General features: G+C 40.0%; 3 protein-coding genes across 3 annotated transcripts; 2 read left to right on the top strand and 1 right to left on the bottom strand.

Annotated features, from left to right (window-relative positions):
- Window positions 1-1,953: 1,953 nt before the first annotated feature.
- On the bottom strand, window positions 1,954-7,875 carry LOC148367328 (uncharacterized). The gene is made up of 2 exons (XM_088334192.1): window positions 7,403-7,875; window positions 1,954-3,675 (listed from the first exon to the last, which is right to left on the bottom strand). Exons 1-2 carry the CDS (start codon window positions 7,593-7,595, stop codon window positions 2,813-2,815), a joined length of 1,056 nt encoding a protein of 351 aa, XP_088190318.1. The 5' UTR covers window positions 7,596-7,875; the 3' UTR covers window positions 1,954-2,812.
- Window positions 7,876-11,748: 3,873 nt separating this feature from the next.
- On the top strand, window positions 11,749-16,158 carry LOC148367327 (uncharacterized). Its single transcript, XM_088334190.1, has 2 exons — window positions 11,749-12,134; window positions 13,479-16,158. The coding sequence occupies exons 1-2, from the start codon at window positions 12,014-12,016 to the stop codon at window positions 14,789-14,791; spliced, it is 1,434 nt and encodes a 477-aa protein (XP_088190316.1). The 5' UTR covers window positions 11,749-12,013; the 3' UTR covers window positions 14,792-16,158.
- A 3,561-nt stretch (window positions 16,159-19,719) lies between these two features.
- Window positions 19,720-22,854, top strand: LOC148367326 (uncharacterized). The gene is made up of 2 exons (XM_088334191.1): window positions 19,720-20,022; window positions 21,042-22,854. Exons 1-2 carry the CDS (start codon window positions 19,830-19,832, stop codon window positions 21,959-21,961), a joined length of 1,113 nt encoding a protein of 370 aa, XP_088190317.1. The 5' UTR covers window positions 19,720-19,829; the 3' UTR covers window positions 21,962-22,854.
- The last annotated feature ends 2,308 nt before the right edge of the window (window positions 22,855-25,162 follow it).

The following is a 25,162-nucleotide window of genomic DNA, read 5'->3' as shown; positions in this document are numbered from 1 at the left end:
TTCCGCATGTAAACTGGCTAGGAAAGCGAGCTCTGTTGTGGGCAAAGAGCTGGACAGCCTAACAACAGTAGCTGAGAGATGGGCACTGAAAAAGCTGCGGTCAATCATGGACAATTCATCACTACACAGCATTATATCCAGACAGAAGAGCAGCTTCAGCGACAGACTGCTGTCACTGACTTGTACCACGGACAGACTGAAGAGATCTCTTCTTCCTCATGCCATGAGGCTCTTTAACTCCACCCGGCGGAGTAAAGGCCCACATTAAACCACACTCCCTACATTGCATATTAACGTACTTTTAATGCAGTGTGTATTTTATGTAGCACTATTTAAATACTCTATACAACACGCTACAGTGGGTATTAGCACGTCACATTGGGTATTTGTATATTGTATTCCTTTTGCTTTATTATTGTATTGTTCTTAGCGAAGGGATGCTGCTGGAAATGTGAATTTCCCTGCGGGGATGAATAAAGTATCTATCTATCTATTTAGATATTAAACTAAAAGCACCTAACATAAAAACTTGTGTAAGGTTGCTAGAGTGCATAAACATTTTTAAATAGTTAGACATTAAAAGAAATAATACTTGAAAAGGCAACGTTGAATCCAAACCAGGGGCTACATGGTAGAAAAAAAACTTTCAGGGGCCGGACTAGTAGCTTAAAGAGAAACAGAGAGAGTTGTGAAGAGAGAAAGGGATAAGAGCAAACACTTGGCAGGCCTGATCTACCCGCAGCATATTTGATAACCACTCCTGGTCTATAATCCATGTCGCAGTGTTAAGTGGTCATTTCAATACATTTACTTCAGTATTAATGCAAACTTGTACCAAAGGAGGGATGTCAAATAAGGAATTAAAAAAATATAGTTTCAGAAATTACACATTACATACCAAGCAATGTCATAGAAATAAATAAATAAATGTTAAAACAAACTAAGTTGTTTGAGGTAAAACCTAAACAATAACCTCTATGAATACTGTTCTTTTTAAAATCTGGTCATGAAAAACTGAGCATGTACGTTTTAAACTAACTAACTTCAGACTTTGTCACAGGAACTGACTGGAACTAACTCATGCATTTGCTGCTAAATCCGTGTAATCAAAGAGTAAAACCTACCTACTGCCTGGAGCGCAACTCTGGGTTCCTTGAAGACAGCGTCCAGTCGTTGAGGTTGTACCTTCTTTTCACTCAGATGTTTCCCCTCTCGTTTCCCTCACCTTTTGTAATTTTTTAACCAATTTTCCAACTAAATGACAACATTTTTTTTCTCACATCTTTGTTTTACTATCAGCAATATGCTGCTGTTAAAAACGTCTGTTTACAGCTAACAAGCTATGCTAAGCCAGTCAATGTCCAGACGTGTGGACTAAATTAAAATATTTTTGTGCAGTGAAGTCGAAATCAGGCGTGTGATGTGCAAAGTTTCAGTACGTTCATTCGTGATTTGGTGCTAGATAATTTCGTAGAACGCGTTACATTAAATGTTATCGGAGGTAGTACCACGGCTGAATTGTACGCCAAGTCCATTTGGACAATCTCATGGTCAATGGCACTATTGATAACGTCACAATACTGAAGAATGTGTATGGATAATTTTCAGAAAGTGCCATTAGTGCCTCCTAATTATCAAAGAAAAAAACACTTTGATCTTTTAAGACAAAAAAAATTATATGAATAACAAGTCTAAATACATTGCCTGTCATATATATGTGAATTTTTTTATATACCCATAGGTCAAGAAATTTGTATTAGGGGTGGGTGATACCGAAAATCTTAGTATCGACCCAATCCAAGTAAATACATGGTAGTGTCAATCAATACCGATACTTTTTGCTTGGAAATGTCATGATCTTTGAACTTTGCCATAAGTGAAAAATCCATAAAACCTCATCCGGTCAAGCTCTCAACGGCAGAATGTGGTTTCCCCAAAACAGTTCCAGGCACAATATTTAACATTTTTATTCCACAATATTGGGGCATAATTGTGGTGCTAAATGATGGATGGATTTGATTAATTGTGGAGTGTGTGAAAATTGAATATACACATTTTAAGCATGATTACATGTACAAATACAGCTATCCAGGACCATAACACTTGTTCTGGAGAACATCACAAAATAACAATTTTCTTGAAAATATGAAAACACATTCTCTGGTTGAAATTCACATGTCTCAATGTTTTGTGTACATGTACAGTATACCAGGAGTGCTCTTCTGCTACTGGTAACTAGGGAAACCAGTACTGTTTCATGTGGGCAAGAAAACCCCTAACCAAAAATAAAAAGCCTAGGGAGGGATGAGGGCCGCCCTGCTGTACTTGCCCAAGACACACCATAGGAATTGGTGCCCCAATGATCCTGGAGGATAAGGGATTGGTAAACCGTGAACACATAATTAAAGTCTGTGGAAATTCCTTTAAGTATTAATATCCATTTTTGGTATCCTATTAAATGTCTGTGAACTCTTCTGACAGGTCCAGTTTAGTAATAAAATTTATAGCACTGATTAAAGTGGTCTTATAAGTAACACTTTGTCACAACTACATGGCATCTGTGCACACCAGTAGACGGCTACGTGGTACTACTGCATGATACTAATGGCATTATGAAATTCTACGTGTTAATAATAATTACTTCTCTCGTAACACTGGTGTGAAAATATGTCAAAAAGCTTTCAAGAAAAATAAATATGACAGACTCAAAAATTGGGGAAGAAACAACTTATGGTTTAACTAGTACAGAAATGTGTGTCGCTAGAGAACTAAAAGCGTGCGCAAGTCGATGGACAGCTTTTCATACCCGTAATCACACAAGATTCAGCCCAATAGTCTCACTAGAATGTTTCTTCATGTGTTTACTCAAACCAGACTGGTAGCAGAAACTCGTGTTGCAGATGGAGCAGGAGAAAGTCTTTTCCCCAATGTGCGTTCTGATATGTCTGATCAAACTTCTCTTCAAGGAGAATCGTTCACCACAGAAAGAGCAGACGCATGGTTTTTCACCTGTGTGCCGCCTCATATGTCTTATCAGGTTTCTCTTGTTGCCAAAGCTTTTGTCACATTGAGGACAATGCGGTTTCTCCCCAAAGTGTGTCTCCATGTGTTGAAATAGCGCTGACTGAAAAGTAAAACTTGAGTGGCAGACTGAGCAGGAGAAAGGTTTTTCCCCCGTATGCTTTCTGGTGTGCGTTATTAAGTAATCCTTTCGAGAGAATCTTTTACCACAGTGGGAGCACAGGAAAGGTTTCTCACCGGTGTGACATCTCATGTGTCGTTTCAAATTCCTCTTATTCCCAAAGGTTTTGTCACACTGACTACATTTCACGTGTTTGTCAATAGTGTGTCCCGTTACATCCACTTTAGAGCGGTCGTCGTCAGTCTCAGACATTGTATCGGCGCTATCTGACAGTGGAGCTAACCGATTGTCCTCTTGCAATCCTTCTTTTGTCATCCGTCCACTTTGGCTGCTGCTCCCAGCCTCAACCGCTGTGTTTTCCTCTTGTTGACCTTTGTCCTCGTCATCTTCACTCTTCACAATGACACGACACACTGAGAAATCCAAACCTTGATGATTCCCTCCGTCTTGTTCCACTTTAATATAGGCGGGCTCCGTTTCCACTCTGGAGCTCGCATCTTCTTGATCTATATGAGAATCTTCTGCAGTAATGTCTAGAGAGAACGGACAACCAAACGCGCTTTTATTTTGTGAAGTCAAACAGTTTCCTCAATTCCGTTACTTTCTTTAACGGGCATGAAAATGGGTCGTTGGCTATATAAGTGAGAAAGGCGTGAAGGAGATGTGTTCCCGTACACTGTTCGTCCCAACAAAATGTTGATATGTTTATTATCTTAATTAAACTGATGACTGGATAATTGCAATGTTTGTCTTATAGCCATTCATGTAGTAAATGTATTGCTGCCCCGCCATGTGTTTTATTGCTATGCTCGGTAGGAATTCTTTTCAAATGGCCATCAGAGCTTTGATTAATATGTATATTATTGCTGTTTTTAATATTCTAAAAAGTAACAATGAGGTTTTAGACAAATGTGATGTAGTGTTTATGTATCCAACCCCCAATCCCCATATATACAATCCCCATTCATCTGTTCCCTTGTCAAAGGGAAGTCTGTTCCTTAGGGCCCGGTCACACAGCCGCTTGCGGCTGAATCACGGCCAGAAATTTCTGCCTGTGAGGCGGACGCTATTGGACGCTTTGAGATCGCTATACAGACAAGATACAGCAGTGCTTAACATGCGGTCGGAAATTCATGCGCGGTTGGCAGCGCGAAATAGTTTTGCGCTGCTCAATACTTTAGAGCACGGGTACACAGCCTTACACGGGCGTATCGAGGCTGAATCACGGCCAGATATTTCTGGCCGTGAAGTAGACGCTGTTGGGCGCTGTTGGACGCTTTGAGACCGCCATATAGACGAGATACAGCAGTGCTTTACTCGCGGTCGGAAATTCCCACGCGGTTGGCCGCGCGAAAAAGTTTTGAGCTGCTCAAAACTTTGAGCACGTGTTAACCGCGGGCGGCACACGAGGTAATGACGCGGAAATGACGCGGAACGACGTGCTCTGGCCGCGGCCAGGGCGTGGTTACACATGGGTAGGACGGGAAATTTCAGCGGGTAATCGTGGGTGGAGCATGGTCATAGCATGTTCTGCGCCTGTATTGCGGTGTTATTACGTGAAATTAGCGTGTTACGCGTGTGACGGTCAAACGCCTTTCTCCGCGTATATACAGCGCGATTTGCCGAGCACACGTCAGTTGTGCTCGAGACGTCAAGGGGTGGAGATGGATCCCCGTCACCGTAGTGACCTCGTCTTAATCCATTTTTATTTCTTGACATTTCTTTTCATTTCATAACAAGATAATAAAATAAAAATGAAAAACAATTACAATAATAACATATTGGCTTCTTCTTCGGTGCCATAGCTTGAAATCTTGATCTTCACGGGACTGTGTCTTGAGCGGTTATGATTTCTACAGCCCGGTGTTATGCCGAGAAATGCATCCCTGCCGAGATTTGCATCCCCTCGCTACTACAACCACTTTTACCTCGTTTTATCTCACTTTTATGCAGTTCGTCTTGCATTTGTTGGGAATGTAATACAACTTAAACCATTCCGTCTTTGTTTTTGTTGTGAACGTAATCGAACGGTAATGCACACCGTATATAAAACCCTCCCCCCCTTGCGTGAACGCGCATTCTGCTGCGCTTCCAACAAAAGCGATCGTATTCTATATAAAACGCTTATTAAAACAAGAAAGCGAGCTAATTATAACAATTGGGAGATCCTAGTCTATATAACGCGTTTATTTAAACAATAAAGTGCGATCGTATTCTACAAAATGCGTTTGTTAACGCGGATGAAAAAGTCACCAACGTCAATGCACGCTTCCAACAAAAGCGATCGCAGCAGAATGCGCGTTCACGCTAGGGGTGGGGGGGGGGTGCGTAGGAGTCGGATTTGGACACAACACCGGTTCGGGAGCTTTTATACCCGTGGTCCACACGAGAAAATGACGCGGAAATGACGCGATGATGAAGCGGAACAGTCGCCGGCGTCTGCTTTGCGGGCATACCACCGATGAACAGCGGGTTGGCCAATTTTGCGCATTTTCCATCGCGGGCAAAAAAAAAAAACGCAAAATGTTACCCGTGATACAGACGCAAACGGCTGTGTGACCGGGTCCTTAGGAACGATTAATGAAATAAAACCAAAAGAGAAAAAAAAATACTTAACCCCTTACAGTTCCTGTAAAATTTGGCTAAAATCCTACCCAAATAAAAGTGAATGCTGTTCTTGAATATAAATGAAAATATGAATGGTTTTAGTCTTTTTTGAAAAGGTAACACTCTGAAGTTTTGTCCCAAACTGAAATAATCACTGTAAGTGATACTAACGTTGAGTAATCTAAGTTGGAACACACAGAAATACAAGGTATTTATTCTTGCCTGAATGTTTTTTGGCAATATAATGCCCGCAAAAGAGTGTAGCCTGGGCATCGTAGCTGGACAATAGCTTGAAGCCTTACAAAGTTCCTTGTCAAATTTGATCACAATCTAAAAAGCTAAATACTGTATTTTATACATTTTTCTAATAGTTGGTCTAGGTTTTCAAAAGTGGCCATTTTGGATACAAACAGTTCACAGCACTTAAAACTTTGCATTTGTGTATTTTACTTTGGCCAAGTTTTAGACATTGTGAAAGAGTTTTAATGTTTGAGATCTCTTTCTATAAGTGAATCCATGATTTTGCACACTTGAGCTTAATAATGGTGGGTAAAAATGAGTCACGAGCAGCTTTAAGCACGTTTACCTTCGGCTCTGATTTGAATACACACCGTAAATGTGTACATATTTACATTTAGAATGAATTGGATAACCAAGGTGTTGATGCACATTCTAATTGGCCACTATAAGCTAAAGATGTTTGAAGTCGAATTGTTCATTAATGTTTTTCTTCCAACCAGGCCCTCATAGGTTGCCTCAGGCTAAGGACTATAAGAAAAAAATTTCAATTGGCCTAGAGCGGTGCCAATCTAATGGTCAAAGGCTAACAAAAGTATTTAAAATAATCTGACGAGTCTGTTTATTTTTAAAGGGGTGTAATGAAGCCAAACAGATGAATAAAAAGATCGTCAAACAATGCGGGAATGCTTTTAGGTGGATTTGATTTTTAAATTGTCAGCGTTATCATGTCTTTTGAAGTACATGGTTTACACTGTGAATTCACTGGACTTTTATGAATATAACCAAACCATATTTGCGGGGAATTGTATCATGAGCGGGCTCCCGGGAGACGTTCTTGGTGAGCTTTATAGTTTTGTCGGGTATCTCTTTTCAGACTGGTCGTGATGTTTCTGTGATGAGTATATTTTGAAATACCAAGAGTCTAAGCTTTAAAATGATATGTGGCTTGAGGTATTTCAGTGACTGGTGACATCGAGAAGACACGACTTGGCCTACCCTGAATTATAGGAATCATGGCCGCATGCGTTCAACAATGTTTGTCCCTTTCAATGCTTGGTTTAAGATAAGAATTTGTAATAAAAAAACTAAAATAGGGATGCACGTTATACACAAATAAATAACGTATTTCCTCCACATCCTTTTCACATATTTAAGCCCTGATCTATTTCATACCTGAGAATTATACAGATTATACACACATTATAAATCCAACATGTATACGGATCCAGTTGTTTTGTTCGATGTGTCTATTTTACAAAGTAATGAAGATACTAAAACATCCATTACAAGGATTTCGTGCTTGATATACAGAACAGCCTTACTTGTGAGTTTGAACTTTGAAGCATGGGTAAGGATGAACCTATATCAATGAACTCTTAAAACATGACTAAACAGGTGAGAAGGAATACATACCTGATACGATTCGAGACTTTTTCAAAACGGCATCCAGCAGTTGACGTTGTCGCTCGTTCTCCTCCTTCGTCCGACACAATTCTTCCTCATATTCAGCGATCGTCCGTGCAAATACAACAAATACTTCTTCGACCACAGCACTCAGTCGCTGATCCAGAAACGCTCTCAGCATTTGGACTTTACACATTTTCATACGATATTTAAAAGACTTTCCATTCACATGAACGATTGCAACTTAGTGATAGCTTGCTAACTTCGCAGGTAGCAAACAAAGCAATCTTGGGGAGATTCGATGTGCACCGAAATGAGTTGACCTAACCATGTAAATCAAATTATGTTTTTAAACGTGCAAAAGTCATCAAGTCGTCAAAAATCGTAACGTAAAAATGTTGAAAACGTATCCTGGCTGTCCAGGAATATATACAGTAGTGTACATATAGTTTTCCTTTTTTTTACTTCCGGAACAGCAAAAACAAAAAAAAGTAGACTGAATACTGCCTCTCTTAGGTGTAAAAATGTAATTACACCATTATTCCATTAAAACGAGAGGCGCCTTAGTTAAACGAGTGCAACATAACTGTTTTAATGAACATTGCAAAAAAGGTTTAAGGAATATACTGAAGGTAAATGTAACATTTACTTCCGCTGATCACGAAACTGGAACGCATATATTTTGGCTCCGCACCGTAGTGAAAAAGAAATAGTCTGAAATGTGTTTTATAACTGAGATCAACAATGGGATAGGGATTCCACATTTTTAGGAACAATATCCGTATTTAAATTATAGGGATCTCTTTGTTTTTAGCAACCTTCTGGCATTAGGATTTTTAAAAACAAAATAAAACAACAACACCGTATGTTTTATGATTTTATTACAACACTTATGTTTAACACTAAGAAATAATTAGTGGTCAAGGTCAGGGACAGATTGAATTTGAACAAAATTGTAAGTAAACAAATAAATTTAAAGCATTTGATTGCCTAATAAAAATAAGATTAGTGTAGTTAATATAATTCTTAAAGAAATATTTTTTTTAATAAGTTTAAGCAGTGTCTGAAACTCACGACAAAAAGTTACTGGACACCAGGGCAGAGAACTCTGAAAAGTTGGCTGCCCAGCCAAAAAGTTGCCTGCCCCATTTCTCACAACTTGGAACACAATAAGACGACTAATCGCAAAAAAACAAAAAAACATAGTTCCAAAGTATTAAGGATTGATAATCAGAATATATAACAGAACAAAACTTTAAAATTAAGTTTATTATAAGTCTACTCATAACATTCGTTGCATGTATATGACATAGCTGTTTTCCATCTGCCATCAGTATGTACCTGTATTTACTCATCTTCATTCATGCAATGTTTGCGTTGCGTTGTCTGCTACAAGCCACGTGAACTCCTCTTTCTACGATGCTTTTACGTTTTGTAGCATCATACATTTTGTTAGCTTCTTTTGAATATTTATTCTGGGGCTGAGGTTTTGGCTTGATTCCTAACCACGTATCCATTTTTCTTGTGTTCTCTGTGCACCTACTTTGGAAAATGATACGCAAATGCACGACCTTGTAAGTCACGGGAAAGTCTAGAAGTACGAAGTTATTCGATGCGGGCTTCTGATTGGCTGGCGAGTATGCAAATTGCCAAACAAACCGAAATTTCCATACGGAACGAAGAATTTAAAATCGGAATAAAGCAAACGTTTGATTTAAAAAACAAAAACCGCCAAAAAGCAAAATAATGATTTTTTTTTTCTTGAAAAAAGCTGTCGGCCACCCGGGCAGAGACGTTTTGTAAGTTGTGTGCCCGACGTAAAAGATGCATGCCCCGGCGTCCGGGCAGATGTTATTTCAGACACTGGTTTAAGGCCTACACCTCTTGTGGAAGTTCATTACATTTCACTGCAGGCACAATGGAACTGAGTATGTGTCACCAAAAAGTTATCTAAAATACTAAATGATATTTGAGAAGCATTTCATATAAGGTTAAATAATTGAAAACACTTAATGTGAATAATTAAAGTACTTTTAATATACATTTTTTCAGATTTTAGAGAAAATCAGGTTAAGAGAAAGATGCAGACATGAAATGTTGCTACAGAGAATCACCCAAATAAACACTAGTAAAAAAAAACCTTTACTGCAAATCGTATTATCACGATAGCTAAATTCACTGCTACAAAAATCTATTTCAGTGCCTTGAATTGTGAAGTATAACAATTCATTCTATCCCTTAAGTTTCCCCACAACCAGAAGACTATTAAAATCCATAATATATGCAAACAGTTAGGTATTTTTATGTTCCTCATCTGTTGCCTGGTGTCACGACCGGTACAAGCAGGGGACCCAAATGCGTAATGTTTCACACAATGCTCTATTAAGGGATCGGGGAAGTCAGGGCGAGAAGAAAAAGACAGCAATCTGGTGCTCGCTGGGCAGGAGGAGCGGGAAGCCCTCGCAAGCGAAGCGTGGTCGTAGATCAGAACAAGTTGGACAGCCGGTACGGGAGACGGAGCGTGGTCAGAGATTGGAACAAGTTGGACACCCGGGACGGGAGACGGAGAGTGGTCGGAGATCGTAACAAGTCAGGTAGCTGGGACGAGCGAGAAGCCAGGGATCGGGGTTCGATACAGTAAACAGAATCAGGGTAGGGGTAGTCGGGACAGGAGAACGGAGCTTACATCGGGGATCGATGCAGGAAACAGAATCAGAATACGGGTAGCCGGGTCAGGAGAACGGAGCTTACATCGGGGATCGATAGAGGAAACAGAATCAGAATACAGGTAGCTAGGACAGGAGAATGGAGCTTGGATCGGGGACCGATACAGGAAACAGGTCGGGATCAAAACGGGAGTCGAAAGTGCTTGCTTTGCATGCGCTGAGGTTTGCAGACGGACTGACCAGGAGTGAATGAGAATGAGCTGCTTACATAGGAGGAGGAATAATTAGGGAGCGAGTGGCAGCTGTGGCTGAGCGAGTGAGTGCAGGTGAGGGCTATTGGCAAATCATGACAACTGGCATGTTTTGTTTTGATCTGATTTCATGGTATTAGGGTTTATTGTCGGTTTGATAATACGGTTATTGCAACATTGCAGTGAAATTGTTGTACGGAAATGAACTAAATTGTCTTTATTGTCACTGACATCAGTATTGGAAACATTGTATTTAACGAGATTAGACATGGCACTCCAGGCCTGGTAAACATGTAATAAAGACTTAAAAACAAAAAGAAAGATAAAAGAGTGTCACGATAAATAGGCAAAAATATTTAGAGAAATGTTTATGATTAAAAAAAATAGTGCATCGTAACAATAGTGCAATGGGAATAAGTTCAACAACATTTAGAAGCAACAAAATACTCCCCAAAATAGTGAGGTATATATTTTCAGTTCCGTGTGGTAACATTTAGCAGCATCAACAACAAAAAAGGAAAAATCCCCAAATGATTCGTAAGATATGTTTCGTGGTTTTGTGCTGGACTATATTTTAAAAGTTTCACGCTATAACATTTAGCGGCAACAAAAAGTAAATAGAAAATGGCCTGCAATTATATAGCGCTTTTCAAGTCACTGAAGACCTCCCCAAGCGCTTTACAGTGTCCTTCACACTCACCCATTCACCCGCCCACCCACACACCGATAGCCAGAGGCAGCCATCCAAGGTGCCTATCCAAAATACACAAATTTCCCAATGTCTTTGCGCTCAATTAGGGTGGTGATGGCCCTGGGGAAGAAATGGAGAAAATATTTTACGTTTAACTTTTAAAGACACCTCAAATGACCCACCCCACCTTTAACTACACTAAATTTGTTTTTATTGGATCTGTTGTTATTTTATTTATATTTGGAGATTAAACTTAAGAATATCACAAGCAATTTATTATAAGAAAGTCCAGATTCCATCTGCAACCTCAGTGGAAATGTTTAAATCTAAGCTTAAAACACACTTCTACTCTATAGCATATGAATAACCTATATTTTATGTTGACAATATAAGGGGATGGTGTCATAATGGTCTGTAGTTTGCAATAGTCTTTGATCTGTGCAGCCCATTGCGACTCTTTGTGATTAAGGGCTATACAAATAAACATGACTTGACTTGACAATTTCTTACTTTGTCATTAAAGTGCACAATTAATGCTCAAGCTTTGCCCCTCACCAGATGTGTGTATACTCAATACGCATTCAAAAATAATAATATTACAAATTACTAAGCGTACAGTATTGTTAATAAATATTACTTCGTACAATACTGTAGTTGTTTTGGCTGGATCCAAAGTATGTAGTGACACCTCCTCACCTAAAGTAGCCGCAACACACTACACTAACAACTACGATTTGATGCCGGAAGTAAAAACTAATACAAGTAAAACGAAGAAGACGGTGCTGTTTTTTAGCGTCTTGGTCCACTTAACTGCAAATATACTTTACGTCTTGATTTTTCGGCTCATCAACAATTGTGATCTATTAGCTTCATTGTGTGATAGGGTTGACTTATTCCTGTCCGTTTGCAGAAAAATCTGCCGAATTCAGGTGACCACAAACATTCTACTCGTGTGTTAGCTAGTTAGCTGCTAACAAAAAGAATCGTCGCGAAGTAACAAGCGAGTACGAAAATGCGTACAAAGAGTGTGAAAGTAAAACACGAGGAAGACCTTCCTCTGACAAACGAGGGTAAAGAACGACAAGGACAAGACACTCCATCAGTCGAGAATCATCAAGTTAGGTTACTCACAGGTGAGTCACGCGCTTTTTTCTGTTCTGTTTAAAAAAAGATGGTTGATTGTAGGTTCACCTTCGTAGACCCCTTTCCGTGTTTATAAACAAATATGACGTGCCTAAGCTGCGTGCGCATTGTTAATTTTATACCAGCCCATTGACACAAAAATATTGTAAATAGTAACATCTCAAATAAGCACAAAGTATGTGCCAACAACAAGATAGTGACTTTATTTTAGTGATCAAAGTCAACAACAACAAAAACTGCTCTTTTAACCAGCAGTACACATAGATTGTGCGAGCCACTTTGTGGCGCTATTGTGCATGATTTTTTTCGTCTCATAAACAACAACAACAGACCATTATGGGCAAGTAGCGGATAAAATGCCTTTTCATGACAGCATGGTAAATGGATAAAAAGTGGCACGGATGACCAGTTCATCGTTTCTCCGGCGCCGTCACGAATGGCAGCCACTCCAGCAGCTCCCGTGTTATTTTCGATTGTTCTCAGTTTTTTTCGATTGTTCTCAGCTTAGGGATGCTGCTGGAAAAGTGAATTTCCCTTCGGGGATGAATAAAGTATCTATCTATCTATCTATCTATCTATCTATCTATCTATCTATCTATCTATCTATATTTATAGTGGTGTAGTTCACAGTTAAACTTTAGAAAAATTGATTTTCCCTGGCTCACACCCACCTTAAATACACCGTTATTGATGGTCGGACAAAAAATATTAATGATAAAATCATAAATCAGTTATTATTATTACCATTTTTATACTAATCTAGTATTATTAAACAATATATGAAATGTATATTAATAATAACTTTTTTTAAAACAATCTACTAACTAGTTATCTAAAAAAAGTTAGTCTAGAGCAAGCGTTAATTGCAAACATAATTTGCTGATGCTTAGACTACTTCCAATTACAATGGTATTTGGCATTCGAGTAAAAGTAAATGAGTTTGGAAGGATACCTTACCAGTTATGAAATGGCAACTGCAAACCCTGTCTTTCCTGGCTTCATTCAGCTAGTTATTTTAGTGGCTTGCAGCCACGGACTCCTAGAGAACTATTGAAAAGGCATGTTTCCTCTGGGAATTGGAAAAAAAATGTTCTTCTTAAAATTGCAATTTGTGCACCCTTGCACACAACAACTGGGCATGTTGTTTTCTGAATTGCAACTCTAAAAACATCGCTCAACATACAATTCTTCTGTCGCTCCATTGAAACTCGTACTGCTACTCCGACTGTTTTGGATCAACAATCCCTGTGCTGTTCCAGTGATGACGTAGGCTGGAAAGGGGTCTATATAGTTCACATTTAAATTCAATTTGTGTGTTTTCATCTTGTGTCTAGGGGATGACTACCAAAAATATATTCACCTTACACAGCAAGAGACTGTGCAACAGTCTGAGCCAGTGTCCCATAATGTGGAACCGCTCAACCACCCTCACACTGAAGTGAAATCTGAGCCTCCTGATGACAATAAGGAAGAGCTCCCCAGTATAAAACAGGAAGAAGAGACAGAGGATACCAAATTTCCATGGACTTGCGTCATTGTGAAGGTGGAAGATGACGAAGACCATGGTGAGTGGTCAACGCTCCATCCCTGTGAAAATAAGGAGTACAGACAGGAGGAGGCAATGAGCAGCAGTTCCATTCAATACAAGACAATCGTAGCTGAAAGAAATAACAGCGAATTGGCTCCTCTATCAGAGACTGACGACATAACTTCTGACACAGACGATGAGAAAGACGCCCAAGGCAAACATTTTGCTTGTTCAGTATGTAGCACACACTTTGGTGTTCATTCACGTCTTATTCAACATATGAGACAACATACAGGGCAAAAGCCCTTTTCCTGCTCAGTTTGTGGTCAGCTGTTCTCTCAAAGAGGCGCGTTGACAAGACACAAAAGAACACACTCTGGGGAGAAACCATTTTCTTGTTCAGTTTGTGGTAAAAGATTTACTCAGAAAGAGCATTTGGTAGTCCACAACAGAACACACACGGGAGAGAAACCTTTTTCTTGCACAACATGTGGTAAATGTTTCTCTATCAAGAGCAATTTAATAACACACACTAAAATACACACGGGTGAGAAATCCTTTGTGTGCTCCCTCTGTGACTTGAGTTTTGTGGATCGTTCATCGTTGGTTCAACATACTAGAACGCACACTGGAGAGAAACCTTTTGCCTGTTCAGTGTGCGGTAAAAAATTCACTCAAAAGGGGCAGTTGAACACGCATTCAAGAACACATACGGGAGAAAAACCTTTTACCTGCTCAGTTTGCAACTTGAGTTTTGGGGATCGTTCCACATTGGTTCTCCACATGAGAACACACACCGGAGAAAAACCTTTTTCCTGCCCAGTGTGTCACAAAAGATTTACCCAGACGGCACACTTAAGAACACACGCAAGGACACACACTGGAGAGAAACCTTTCACTTGTACAGTCTGCAACACAAGTTTTGCGGACCGTTCATCATTAGCTCAACACACAAGAATACACACTGGTGAGAAAGTGTTTAATTGCAATGCGTGTGATCAAAGGTTTTTCTATAGGTATCAAATGAAGAAACACAAATGTCCAGGCAGTAGAACAGCAGTACATCAACCTGAACTTGAATGCAATCCTAAAGGAAACATGAGTATTGAGCGTACATAATGTTGTGTAGCAAATTTGGATCCTCAATAAATTATTTTACCAAATAATCAAATGACCAACTAAATTGAATAGGCGAGTGTATTCTTTTCTAAAATCGTCTTGCTGTTTTGGAGCACCACATACGATTTTAGATAATTACATCAGAAAGTGGTATGAAAAAACTTTCTAGTTAATATGAAGGATTGGCTACAGAGCAACTTTATAAGTAAATTCCTTTCACCGATTTTATAGTTCAACATACTTGAATCAAGACACACACTCGAACTTGAGGAGTTTTCCTTATTAATCATCTTTAGATGAACTTGATAGAACATACAACTCCCACGGCTCCTGTGAGGAGTGTTGCCAAGGCAACCTGGAATGTCCCTTGGTTTCTATGGGATTCAATGCACATGTTTGATATTGTTTCTTAATTTTTTTTGAAATTGCAAAACAGAATGCTAACCCAACGTTGAATGTCCTCCAGTTGTGTATCTCAAAACATCCTGTTAAGACTTTGCAGTATTAATTTCACTTTAATAAAAAAGAAATGTGGTAATGTACAATTCAAATCATGTAATTATATAATTAGATATTAATGTAATGTATTCATCTTTAGGTTTAGTTATACATTAGTAACTTCACTTACAATCGACCTATGTTACAAATGTTTTGGTATTCAAAGTACGCGTCAGATTAAAATCTTCCTCGTTATACGATGAGTTACAGTTTCTGAATTCAGTGACGCTACCTCTAAAAGTTCACACATGGACACACCAACAGCATCCTGCGTGGTTTATGAGCTAAGTGAGACCCTTAACCCCCCTGCATTAACATGGAAATGGTTTATTCCATTTATAATTTGTTTGCAGCCACCAGGGCACACTTCACTTTTGCCATTGTGCATTGTTAACAGTACACTTCACAGTAATATTAAATTTCCAGCCATGGGTCCGGCAAAAAGAGGAGAGAAAAAGAGAGTCAGGGCTCCCCTCACGATTAAAGATAAACAAAATATCATTAACAAATATAAAAGTTGCAGTGGATTTGCCTATTTGTCACTGACAAATGCGCTGATCAAGAGGGTCAGTAAGACTGCAGAAATGAAGGATGCGTTTGCTTGCTGGGAAAAGCTGCAGGCTTTTATGACTAAATGACATCCTGATAATTCCAGAGGAAGACAGGCAATTGAAACATTTGATGAAAACGGTTTGGAACATTTTGAAACATTCTGCATTACAGACAGACACAACAATCGCCGATTGCTATTTTATGCGACGAGCTGCACAGTAAGTGGAAAAGCGTACCAAGTGGATTACATTTATGGTGACTTTTTACATTTTATCATTTTCATTTGGTTGTTGTTGTCCGAACTGTTCTTGGTTAATAAAGCTTTGTACAGTAATTCCCTCTTTTGCATTTCCTCAGTATTATTTTTTGTTTTATTTATACCAGGGTTCCACAACCTTTTTTTTTAAGATGATAGGTACTTTTTGTTACTAATTGTCGCAAAGGGCACAGAGTTTGATATGCATTTATAAAATAACAACTTTTAAATTACTATGTTTCACTCCGGGCTAACACATCTTCCTTTTAGTCATCATCCTTCCGATCTCCTCTTTCTTCCACTCAGTCGCTTTACTTCCACATCCTCTCACATTTAGTGACACTATAACTAGGGTTTGCGGGACCTTTTGGTCTCCCGCCCCCCCTTTCTTTGCCTTGCTGTCTCTTAGGGAGTAGAGATAGAAAGGGGTGGATCCGCAGTACCCTCGCTCCCTTCACTTTAGCCGCCTCTTACGACACCCAGCAGACCACGGTGGGAGAATTCTCATACCTCTTAGCTTAATCCTGTTTCCATTCATTTCAATGGAAAAATGTGTTTTGATTTGCAACTCCACTGCTGGAACCAATTACATTTTTGAGTAGAGGTACCACTGCATAATGTGGTCCTTAGTGAAGGTTAATGAGGGTGACCTACATGAATGGTGTAGATCCGAGGAGAAAACTTTATGAAAGGAACAGGGTGGGAGTGGGGTTCTTGCTATATCTCACAGAGTAAGGTGGGTTTACAAAGTAGTTCATTTGAATGATAATAATATAGTTTATGCCGGCACGAATAGTTGGCTGTTTGGCCGGGCAACTGTCACGTTGGTAGCGAGGATCTCCACACATCAAAAATACAGCTAACAAAGAATCAAATCCAGCCTTTGTTTATAGCCAATCAGGGTCGGAAATGGTCAACTGATAAGAAGCTAAAGCCGAAATAATGTGTTGCTTTTATTTTAAATCTCTGCTGTAGCTTTTGTCACCATTTTATGTCCGTGACTTCTTGCCATCACAGTTTTAGTAATTTCTGGTGTAAACACTGAAAAGACAAGGGGACATTGTAATCACTTAATGCTGATTTGCCAGTTTTACCAGTACGGATTGTCCCTTGGTTATTTGCTGGACATAACAGTAACAGCAATTTTTATGTGCGGTCACAATTAGGTGGCATGGCGACTGAGTGGTTAGTGTGTCAGCCCTACAGTGCAGATGTCCATGGTTCAATTCCAGCTACCGGCCTTCCCGTGCGGAGTTCGGATGCTCTCCTTGGTTTTCACCCTCATTCCAAAAACTTGCATGCCAGGTTGATTGATGCATCCAAATATTTTCTAGGTATGAATAAATATATTTTGTGTATCTCTGTGTCCCGCGACTGGCAGGCAACAAGTTGAAGATGTCCAATGCCTGAGAATGGGTTCCAGCACCCTAGCGACCCTAGTTAGGAGAAATGGTGCAAAAAATTGATGGATGGTAGAGGTGAGATAGGGCATGAAAAAAATCCAACCCAAGCTGGACCGATTCATTTAATTTCAGGGCCAAGGCCCGAAACAAAGCCAAAAAAAATTATTTTGATAATGATAAAACATTTATTTCAAAGCGCTTTTCAGGACACCCAGGGTTGCTGTGCACAGAATATAAAACAACAATAAAACTATAATAAAACAAACAAGCACTACATGAACAAAGTAAAGATAAAAAAAAGGAGTGGGGAGGGAGCCTCATGTGAGGCAGTTAATTATTGGATTGCAAGTCAGAAGAGATGGCTTTTCGGTCCAGATTTGAAGATAAAACAGGGTAGCGGCATTACGGAGGTGAGGTGGTAGTGCATTGAGACGGTAAGATTGAGGGAGGAGGAAGATATAAGGGCACTGGATGGCCTACAGAATACGACGACCTCTAGTGGTCAAATATTACGCACTGTCCATTCAAAGGTAAACAACAATAAATACAATATCATAGGCGTTACCTATCAAAAATACTCCATATACAGAAAAACCACGACTAATATTACAATGGTTTAAGAGCTAGTGTGTTGAACTAACATGCTGTACATACTTTTTTATTTAACTCACGTAAAATATATGTTCTAAATGCTCACTCACAGGTGAACGCATGTATATCTCCACATTTATACCTCCTAAATTTTGACTATGAAAAAGGATCGTGATTAATGCGAATATGTTTGATAATATTAGCCGAATTAACATTTTATCACCGGAGATGCCACGTCATGGGCGTTTGTACGATCTGTTCGGAGTAGTGATGGAATTTCCGTCTCTTTTTAGAGAACCGGCTTTTTCGGCACAGATCACTAAATAGAGTTCTACAGATATATTTTGTTGCTTTGGTTAGCACATTTGCCTTACACGCGAAAGGTCTCCGGTTCGAGACCGGGTGTGACATATGCCGGGATGGGCGCCACTCTGCTGTACTTACTTACCCAAGACACACCACAGGAAATGGTGCCCCTGTGGTTAAGGGGTCCAACTAACATTGTGTAACATTATGCACGAACATATTTTAAAAAAGGGAAAAATTAAGTTAATAGGCACGAAAAGACTTAAAAAAGGAAACAGAAGAAGAAAATCGAAAATGAGGAAAAAATATAATAGATTACAGAGAGGGGGGAGAGATAGAGAGATAGAGAGAGAGAGGACAAAGGACAGGCAGACAGACAGACAGACAGACAGACAGACAGGATGACTATGAAGGGCAAGATAGTGAGAAGAACAGCTAGAAAGAGAGGAGAGAAAGAAGTAGAGAAAGAAAGAAATAGAGAGAAAGAGAGAACAAGAAAGAGAGTTAGAAAGAGAGAGAGAGAGAGAGACAGACAGACAGACAGACACAGAATGACAATGAGAAGCAAGAGAGTGAGAAAGACAGCTAGAAAGAGAGGAGAGAAAGAAAAAAAAATGAAGTGATAAAGAAAGAGAGACAGAGAGAGAAAAACAGAGAGAGAGAGAGAGAGAGAACGAGAGAGAAAGAGAGTGAGAGAAAGAGAGAGAGACAGAGAGAGAGAGAGAGAGAGAGAGAGAGAGAGAGAAATACAGCTCTTTTTGATTGGCAACATCAGTTGTACATAACTGCAGCTCGTTTTTATCTTGCACTTCTGTCAGCATTGTTTTCACGGGCAAGATTCAAACCCCTCAGCGGGCCCGATCCAGGGCCCGTATTTTTGCCATCCTGTTTTTTGGGATCAAGAGGTCGCAGGTTCGATTCCGGGCTCCTATCTGCAACATGTCGAAGTGTCCTTTGGCAAGACACTGAATCCCCTAATGCCCTCGATGAGCAGGTAGTTGCCTTGCATAGCTGACGCTGCTATCGGTTAGTTAGTGTGTCTAAAAGGGAAAGTGTGAAGCACATTGTAAAGCACTTTGGGAGGTCTACAGTGACTTGAAAAGCGCTATATAAATGCAGACCATTCCATTTCATCATACACTTAAGACATTTAAAGTAAACAATATGGAATCCCTGGGAACAATGCATATGAACCAATCAGAAGAGAAAAAAAAGAGTCGGAGCCGGCTCTTGTCTTTCACTTCCAATATATAAGCCACTTTGTTCGCGAACGACCCAATACTAGTTCTGAGCATGCGCTCTCTTTACAGTTCCGGGCGGCGCCATTTTGGCTTGTGTCGTTTCCCGGGGAGTTATAACGCGTTTATAGACACAAAGACGTATTTAAACAAAGCTCCGATTTGAGTGGGTGTTTGGGGATCATCGTTCGAACATGTGTGAAGTTGAAATGCTGAGAGAGTTGCTGAATGAGCGACTTACTGCGGCCGTCGAAGAAGTAGTCGGACTATTTGCAAGGACGATAGCTGAGTATGAGGAGGAACTTTGTCGAACAAGGCTGGAAAACCAGCGCCAACGCCAACAATTGGACGCAGTAGTCAAGATGAAAAACGTGTTACGCGTGCCAGGTTTGTTTATAAACCTTAGAATTTCATTTAAGAAAAAAAAACATTCCCATTAGGGCGATTCATCTTCAACATAAATAACAAGCATTTGATACAAGTATGATACTACTTTATCATTTGCACAGTAAACATTTGAAAAATATGAAGGGTTCGTATAGGTGCTTGAAATCCTTGAACACGTGTTTTCAAGGAATGAAAAAAAAAACGAATTTTGGGTTAGGTGATTTCAAATGCAGGCAGCACGGCGGCGCAGTGATTAGCGCGTGTGCAGCACACTTCTGAGGTCATGAAATCGAACCCCGTGTGTGGAGTTTGCATGTTCTCCCCGTGCTTGCGTGGGTTTCCTCCGGGCACTCCGGTTTCCTCCCACATTCCAAAAACATGCCTTGGCCGGTCTAAATTGTCCCTGGGTGTGTATGAGCGAGTGTCTCTGTGTGCCCTGCGACTGGCTGGCAACCAATTTAGAGTGTCCCCTGCCCACTGCCTGAAGATAGCTGGGATGGGCTCCAGCACCCCACGACCCTACTGAGGATAAGCAGTGGAGATAATGGATTGATGGATGGATTACTAATGCTATAAATTGTTGCCATGTTTCATAATCAGTCTGCTTGAAGGGATAGTGTGTTATATTTGACCACTCTGAGCACAGCTCCGCCCATCCCTACTACTCATTGAATCAAATTGCTCTGGGTGCTTTTCTGGTGTTTTTCAGTGTTGACAGTTTGTTCGGTGGGTTTTTAATCCCATTAAAAAAATGAATAATACATTCATTATTTGCACGAGTTTAATTGGATCTTCGAGCCATGTCCTAAAAACAGCTATATCTGACTCAAAAGCCACAGGTTTGCAACCCCTGCAGTAAATGTTAAAACAATATTATGATGAATTGTTTTACGAAGGCTCATAAAAATTGTTTATTTTTTTCATTTAGTGGAACTTTCCGATTTCCGTTATCAATTAAAAAAAAAACCTTAGCTGACTTTTTTTCCCAAACAATATTTTTACATTCTTTTGTCACACAGACACGAATGAAGACAACCAACAGGATTGGTGCTCTGGGCTGGAGCAGCAAGAGATAGAGGCTCCCAACATGAAACAGGAAGAGAAGGAGGATAATATCGGCGACTTTACATTGACAAATATTTCTTTAAAAATTGAAAAAGAAGCTTCGTATGAAAGTGAGAAGAACATACATCCGGAGCCTCTGAGCGGTGGCTCTACTCACAACTTGAGAAGTAATGTTGATGGAGGCCACTTTGGAAGATCCCAAGCAGAAAGCTGTCACCTTGCGTTCTCATATGGCGACAACTCGCCGAATGAAGACGTTGCTACCTCATCTCACGTTGACGGCCGAGTTTGGAATTGCTTTCAGGGTGCCGAAACCTCGGGCTGCCAGTCATCTATGAAAAATCATTTAAGAACGCCCGATGAAAACCATCAATTAAAACGTGGCAAATCGGACACAACCTCACCTAAGCAGCACCAGATGAAGGAACCTTTGCAAAGTCGTATTAGAGGGAAGACATTTTCCTGCTCAGTGTGTTTCAGAGAATGTGCTAACAGAGGAAATTTGAACGCACACATGAGAACCCACACTGGCGAGAGACCTTTCGTTTGCTCGGTCTGTGGTCAGCAATTCTCGGTGAGGTCAAACATGGTCAAGCACATGTTGATACACACCGGGGAAAAACCTTTTGCATGCTCAGTGTGCGATCTCAGAATGAATCAAAAGAGTAGTTTAATGACTCACATGAGAACTCATACAGGAGAGAAACCATTTTCCTGCTCTATGTGCATGAAATCTTTTTCAGATCGCTCTTCAATGATTCGACACATGAGAACGCACACGGGTGAGAAAATGTTCACTTGCCCCGCGTGCCAGCTAAAATTCTCTCGGAAAGAGAGGCTGAAAAAACACAAGTGTGGCAAAATATTCAACTGAGTTAGATGTGTTTTTGTTGATTGTGTGTTTGTGTTCGCGACACTGCATCATTTACTTAGGAATTTTCGGGTTCGTACAGGTGCTTTAAATCCTTGAAAATGCTTCAATTTTAATGTTGTGTTTTCAAGGATTGAAAAGTGCTCGGATTTTGGGTCAAGAGCTTGTAAATGCTTGAAATTGTTGCGAAAAAAATGAGGGCAACACTGCTCTCTAGTGGCTCCGCTTTGTCATTGCATTTCTTCTTCCCTCGTGGCATTATTTTGTACAGCATTGTTCCATGACGTGTCATCGCTCCCTACGGGCACTATGGAATGTGTATGAGTGCAAGGATTACTCATCAGTTTCCCAGACGTAGGTCAATTGCAATGGGAAGATCTTCCTGTAACTGAAAATTTAAGCTACATTTGACCGTCAGTTTTACTCAACACTTATATGGGCAGGGCTGTGTCTCATAACAAAAATTATTTCCGATTTACTCAAGACCTAAACATCATATCTATTGATAAATGCACACGCAAGACTAAAAATCCCATATGTATATCGCAGATATATTTGTGGCTCTGCAAAATACACGATTGACACCAGATTTTTCTTCAATTGAACTGGAGAAATTGGAAAAATGGGTTCTTACAGTCCTTAAATGTGCTTGAAAAAGGTTTGTGAACCATGGAATTTGCTTCAAACATTCAGATTTAGGAAATAAATGTTCCAATCTCTGTCATAACAGTGTTTTGTTAGATTCAGATTTTGCTTACACAGTAAAAGTATAGACTTTTTGAAGCCACTGGGGAAACAAACTTATTAACTTCGACAAATGACCCTCAACTTTGTGATAATGAGAAGAGGGTTGTACAAGACATAATTAAATGGAAAGTACATTGTGAAAAAGGAAATACTTGAAATGGTTTTCAATTGATGATGCTTGTCACTGCCACTGTTTTTCACCCAGTTCATCAGTCACAACAAATTCATTCATTATTTGCAAAAAGTTGTCTTGGACTATCGCTGCTGTTTTACAGCGATCTGCAAATTAACATATGTTCATCTGTAATAGTATAGTAGTAATATTTTTTAAATAAGTTTCCGTGACCACTCCCGATCAGTTAGTAGAAACATGACCACTCACACTGGGTAGGAGAGTTCAGTTGCAGCCATGGGCATAACCAGCCTGTTATTGCTTAAGCACCCCCAAAATTATACCATTTATGAAACCTTTCCTTAATAAAGGGCAGGAAAGGGTTAAATATGATGAAAACGCCACATTAAAAAAGGAACAAAACGATCCCAAAATGTGAACAACGCAGCGTCGGAAATACTCCACTGCTTGAAATGGTTCAGTCCATTTTATTCCTTGAACAGCTCTCGCGTCCCTCCAAGCTCTTCTTTCGCTTGGATAGTATTTATCTATCTACCCTGGTCATATCCCTCAAGAGGGGTGACCGACAGCAAGACAAACACATACAAAAACAAAGAAAATAAAAAAGGGAAAAAGCAAAAAACACACATAAGATTTGGACCATGGCCAACCCAAATGCCCAAACACCCAAACAAGTTAAGCACCTCGGTACTCAAGTCGGTCATGCTTTCGTCCTTCCAGATGAAACAGGACACAAGAAAGAGGCCATGTCACTCGGGTCAGGGTGACACAACACACTCTTCTGTTCAACAGCAGGGCCCGACAGCTTTCACTGGTTTACCCCTGCCGCATCATACAGGTGCCCTGCCCATCCCTTAGAACACATCTAAACATCCCACTATCCTTTTACAATACCTCTCCACTCATTCCTATCACCAACAAGAGCTCTAGCTTCCACTATATTTAGACCTCTTTCCTGCAGTGCACTTATAACACCATCCATCCACGTCAATCGTGGCCTTCCTATTGGTCTCCTTCCATTTACTTTTGCTATGTAGATCCTCTTCAACATTTGCTCGTCATCGATCCTCTCCATGTGTCCAAAACCAACCAGGTACCCTCTTATCCACACGCTTGCTCAGTTCCACTACTACTTCAGTTCTGTCTCTCACAATTTCTTTTCTCAAGCTATCCAGTTTTGTCACTCCTAACATACTCCTCAAACACTTCATCTCAATAACATTTTATTTACTTCTCAAATCTGCATTCAGGCTCCAAGTCTGCACTATACTGGCTAGTGTCATTTGCAGAATAGCGGTGGGGTCTATGGAGGCTTAGGTGTATTCCAGTGTGAGTATGTTATACACAAACATTTTCCCACCTATTACCCTATTAAAAGCGAGTCTCATGCGACCGCCTTTTACAATTGTGCGTATAAAAAAAAGACATATTTGGGTTGATAAGGTGAGACCAAATCTTATTTGTTGTCTATGTAAAATAATAAATTATGAACACAAATCTCATACAGAGCATGTTTAAAAATATTTCATTAAAACTAAAAATGAAAACGTCCTTATCTTCCATCCATCCATTATCTGCACCTCTTATCCTCAGTAGGGTTACGGGGGTGCTGAAGCCCATCCCAGCTGTATTTGGGGAGTGGGCACGGGACAGCCTGAACTGCTTGCCAGCCAATCACAGGGCACACAAAGACAGACAACTCGCTCATTCACACCTAAGGTCAATTTGGACCGGCCAATTAACCTGAAATGCATGTTTTTGGCAATGTGGGATGAAACCGAAGAGCCCGGAGGAAACCCACGCAGGCTCAGGGAGAACATGCAAACTCCTGCGGTTGCTGAATGAATGAATGAAAACTTTATTTCAACATTATAAAATAAAATAAAAACAGGACAAAAACAATGACTCAATAACAAAATAATGTTAACATAACATGTTCAAAAAGGGGTAGTACGAAGCAGACGCTTATTTCCCCTACCCCTTCATCTTCCCTATTAATTACATTCTATAGATAGCTCCTCTTTTGTGTCTAAATACAACGTAATCTCAAGGATACGCACATTACATTGGTTAGATATCAATAATTATAATGATAATAATAGTCACATATTTTATACACTAATCCTTGTAGTACCCATCCCTCAACGTCAACCTTTGCATTGTGGGGCTGCGTGCTGACCACCCAGCCGCTGTGCTGCCCTGTCCTCACCTTATTAATAAAAAAACCCAAAAGTAAATGATTTATTTAATTCTCGTGTTTGTTGACAGTTTTATGTAAATAAACAGTGCACCACAAAGCATGTGTGCTTAGGGCACCCAAAAGG

The sequence above is a fragment of the Urocampus carinirostris genome, chromosome 4, assembly GCF_059441175.1.
Source record: "Urocampus carinirostris isolate Australia breed hairy pipefish chromosome 4, RoL_Ucar_1.0, whole genome shotgun sequence".
NCBI lineage: Eukaryota > Metazoa > Chordata > Actinopteri > Syngnathiformes > Syngnathidae > Urocampus > Urocampus carinirostris.
Note: the sequence above shows the minus strand (reverse complement) of the source record. Positions and strands in the feature narration are given on the sequence as shown.

Excerpts from the sequence above, each read along its gene's own strand:
- LOC148367326 (XM_088334191.1), top strand. The coding sequence starts at position 19,830 with ATGTGTGAAGTTGAAATGCTGAGAGAGTTGCTGAATGAGCGACTTACT. Across the intron at positions 20,023-21,041 it reads AAACGTGTTACGCGTGCCAG|ACACGAATGAAGACAACCAA; the intron begins GTTTGTTTATAA and ends TTTGTCACACAG.
- LOC148367327 (XM_088334190.1), top strand. The coding sequence starts at position 12,014 with ATGCGTACAAAGAGTGTGAAAGTAAAACACGAGGAAGACCTTCCTCTG. Across the intron at positions 12,135-13,478 it reads TCAAGTTAGGTTACTCACAG|GGGATGACTACCAAAAATAT; the intron begins GTGAGTCACGCG and ends TCTTGTGTCTAG.
- LOC148367328 (XM_088334192.1), bottom strand. The coding sequence starts at position 7,595 with ATGAAAATGTGTAAAGTCCAAATGCTGAGAGCGTTTCTGGATCAGCGA. Across the intron at positions 3,676-7,402 it reads AAAGTCTCGAATCGTATCAG|ACATTACTGCAGAAGATTCT; the intron begins GTATGTATTCCT and ends CGTTCTCTCTAG.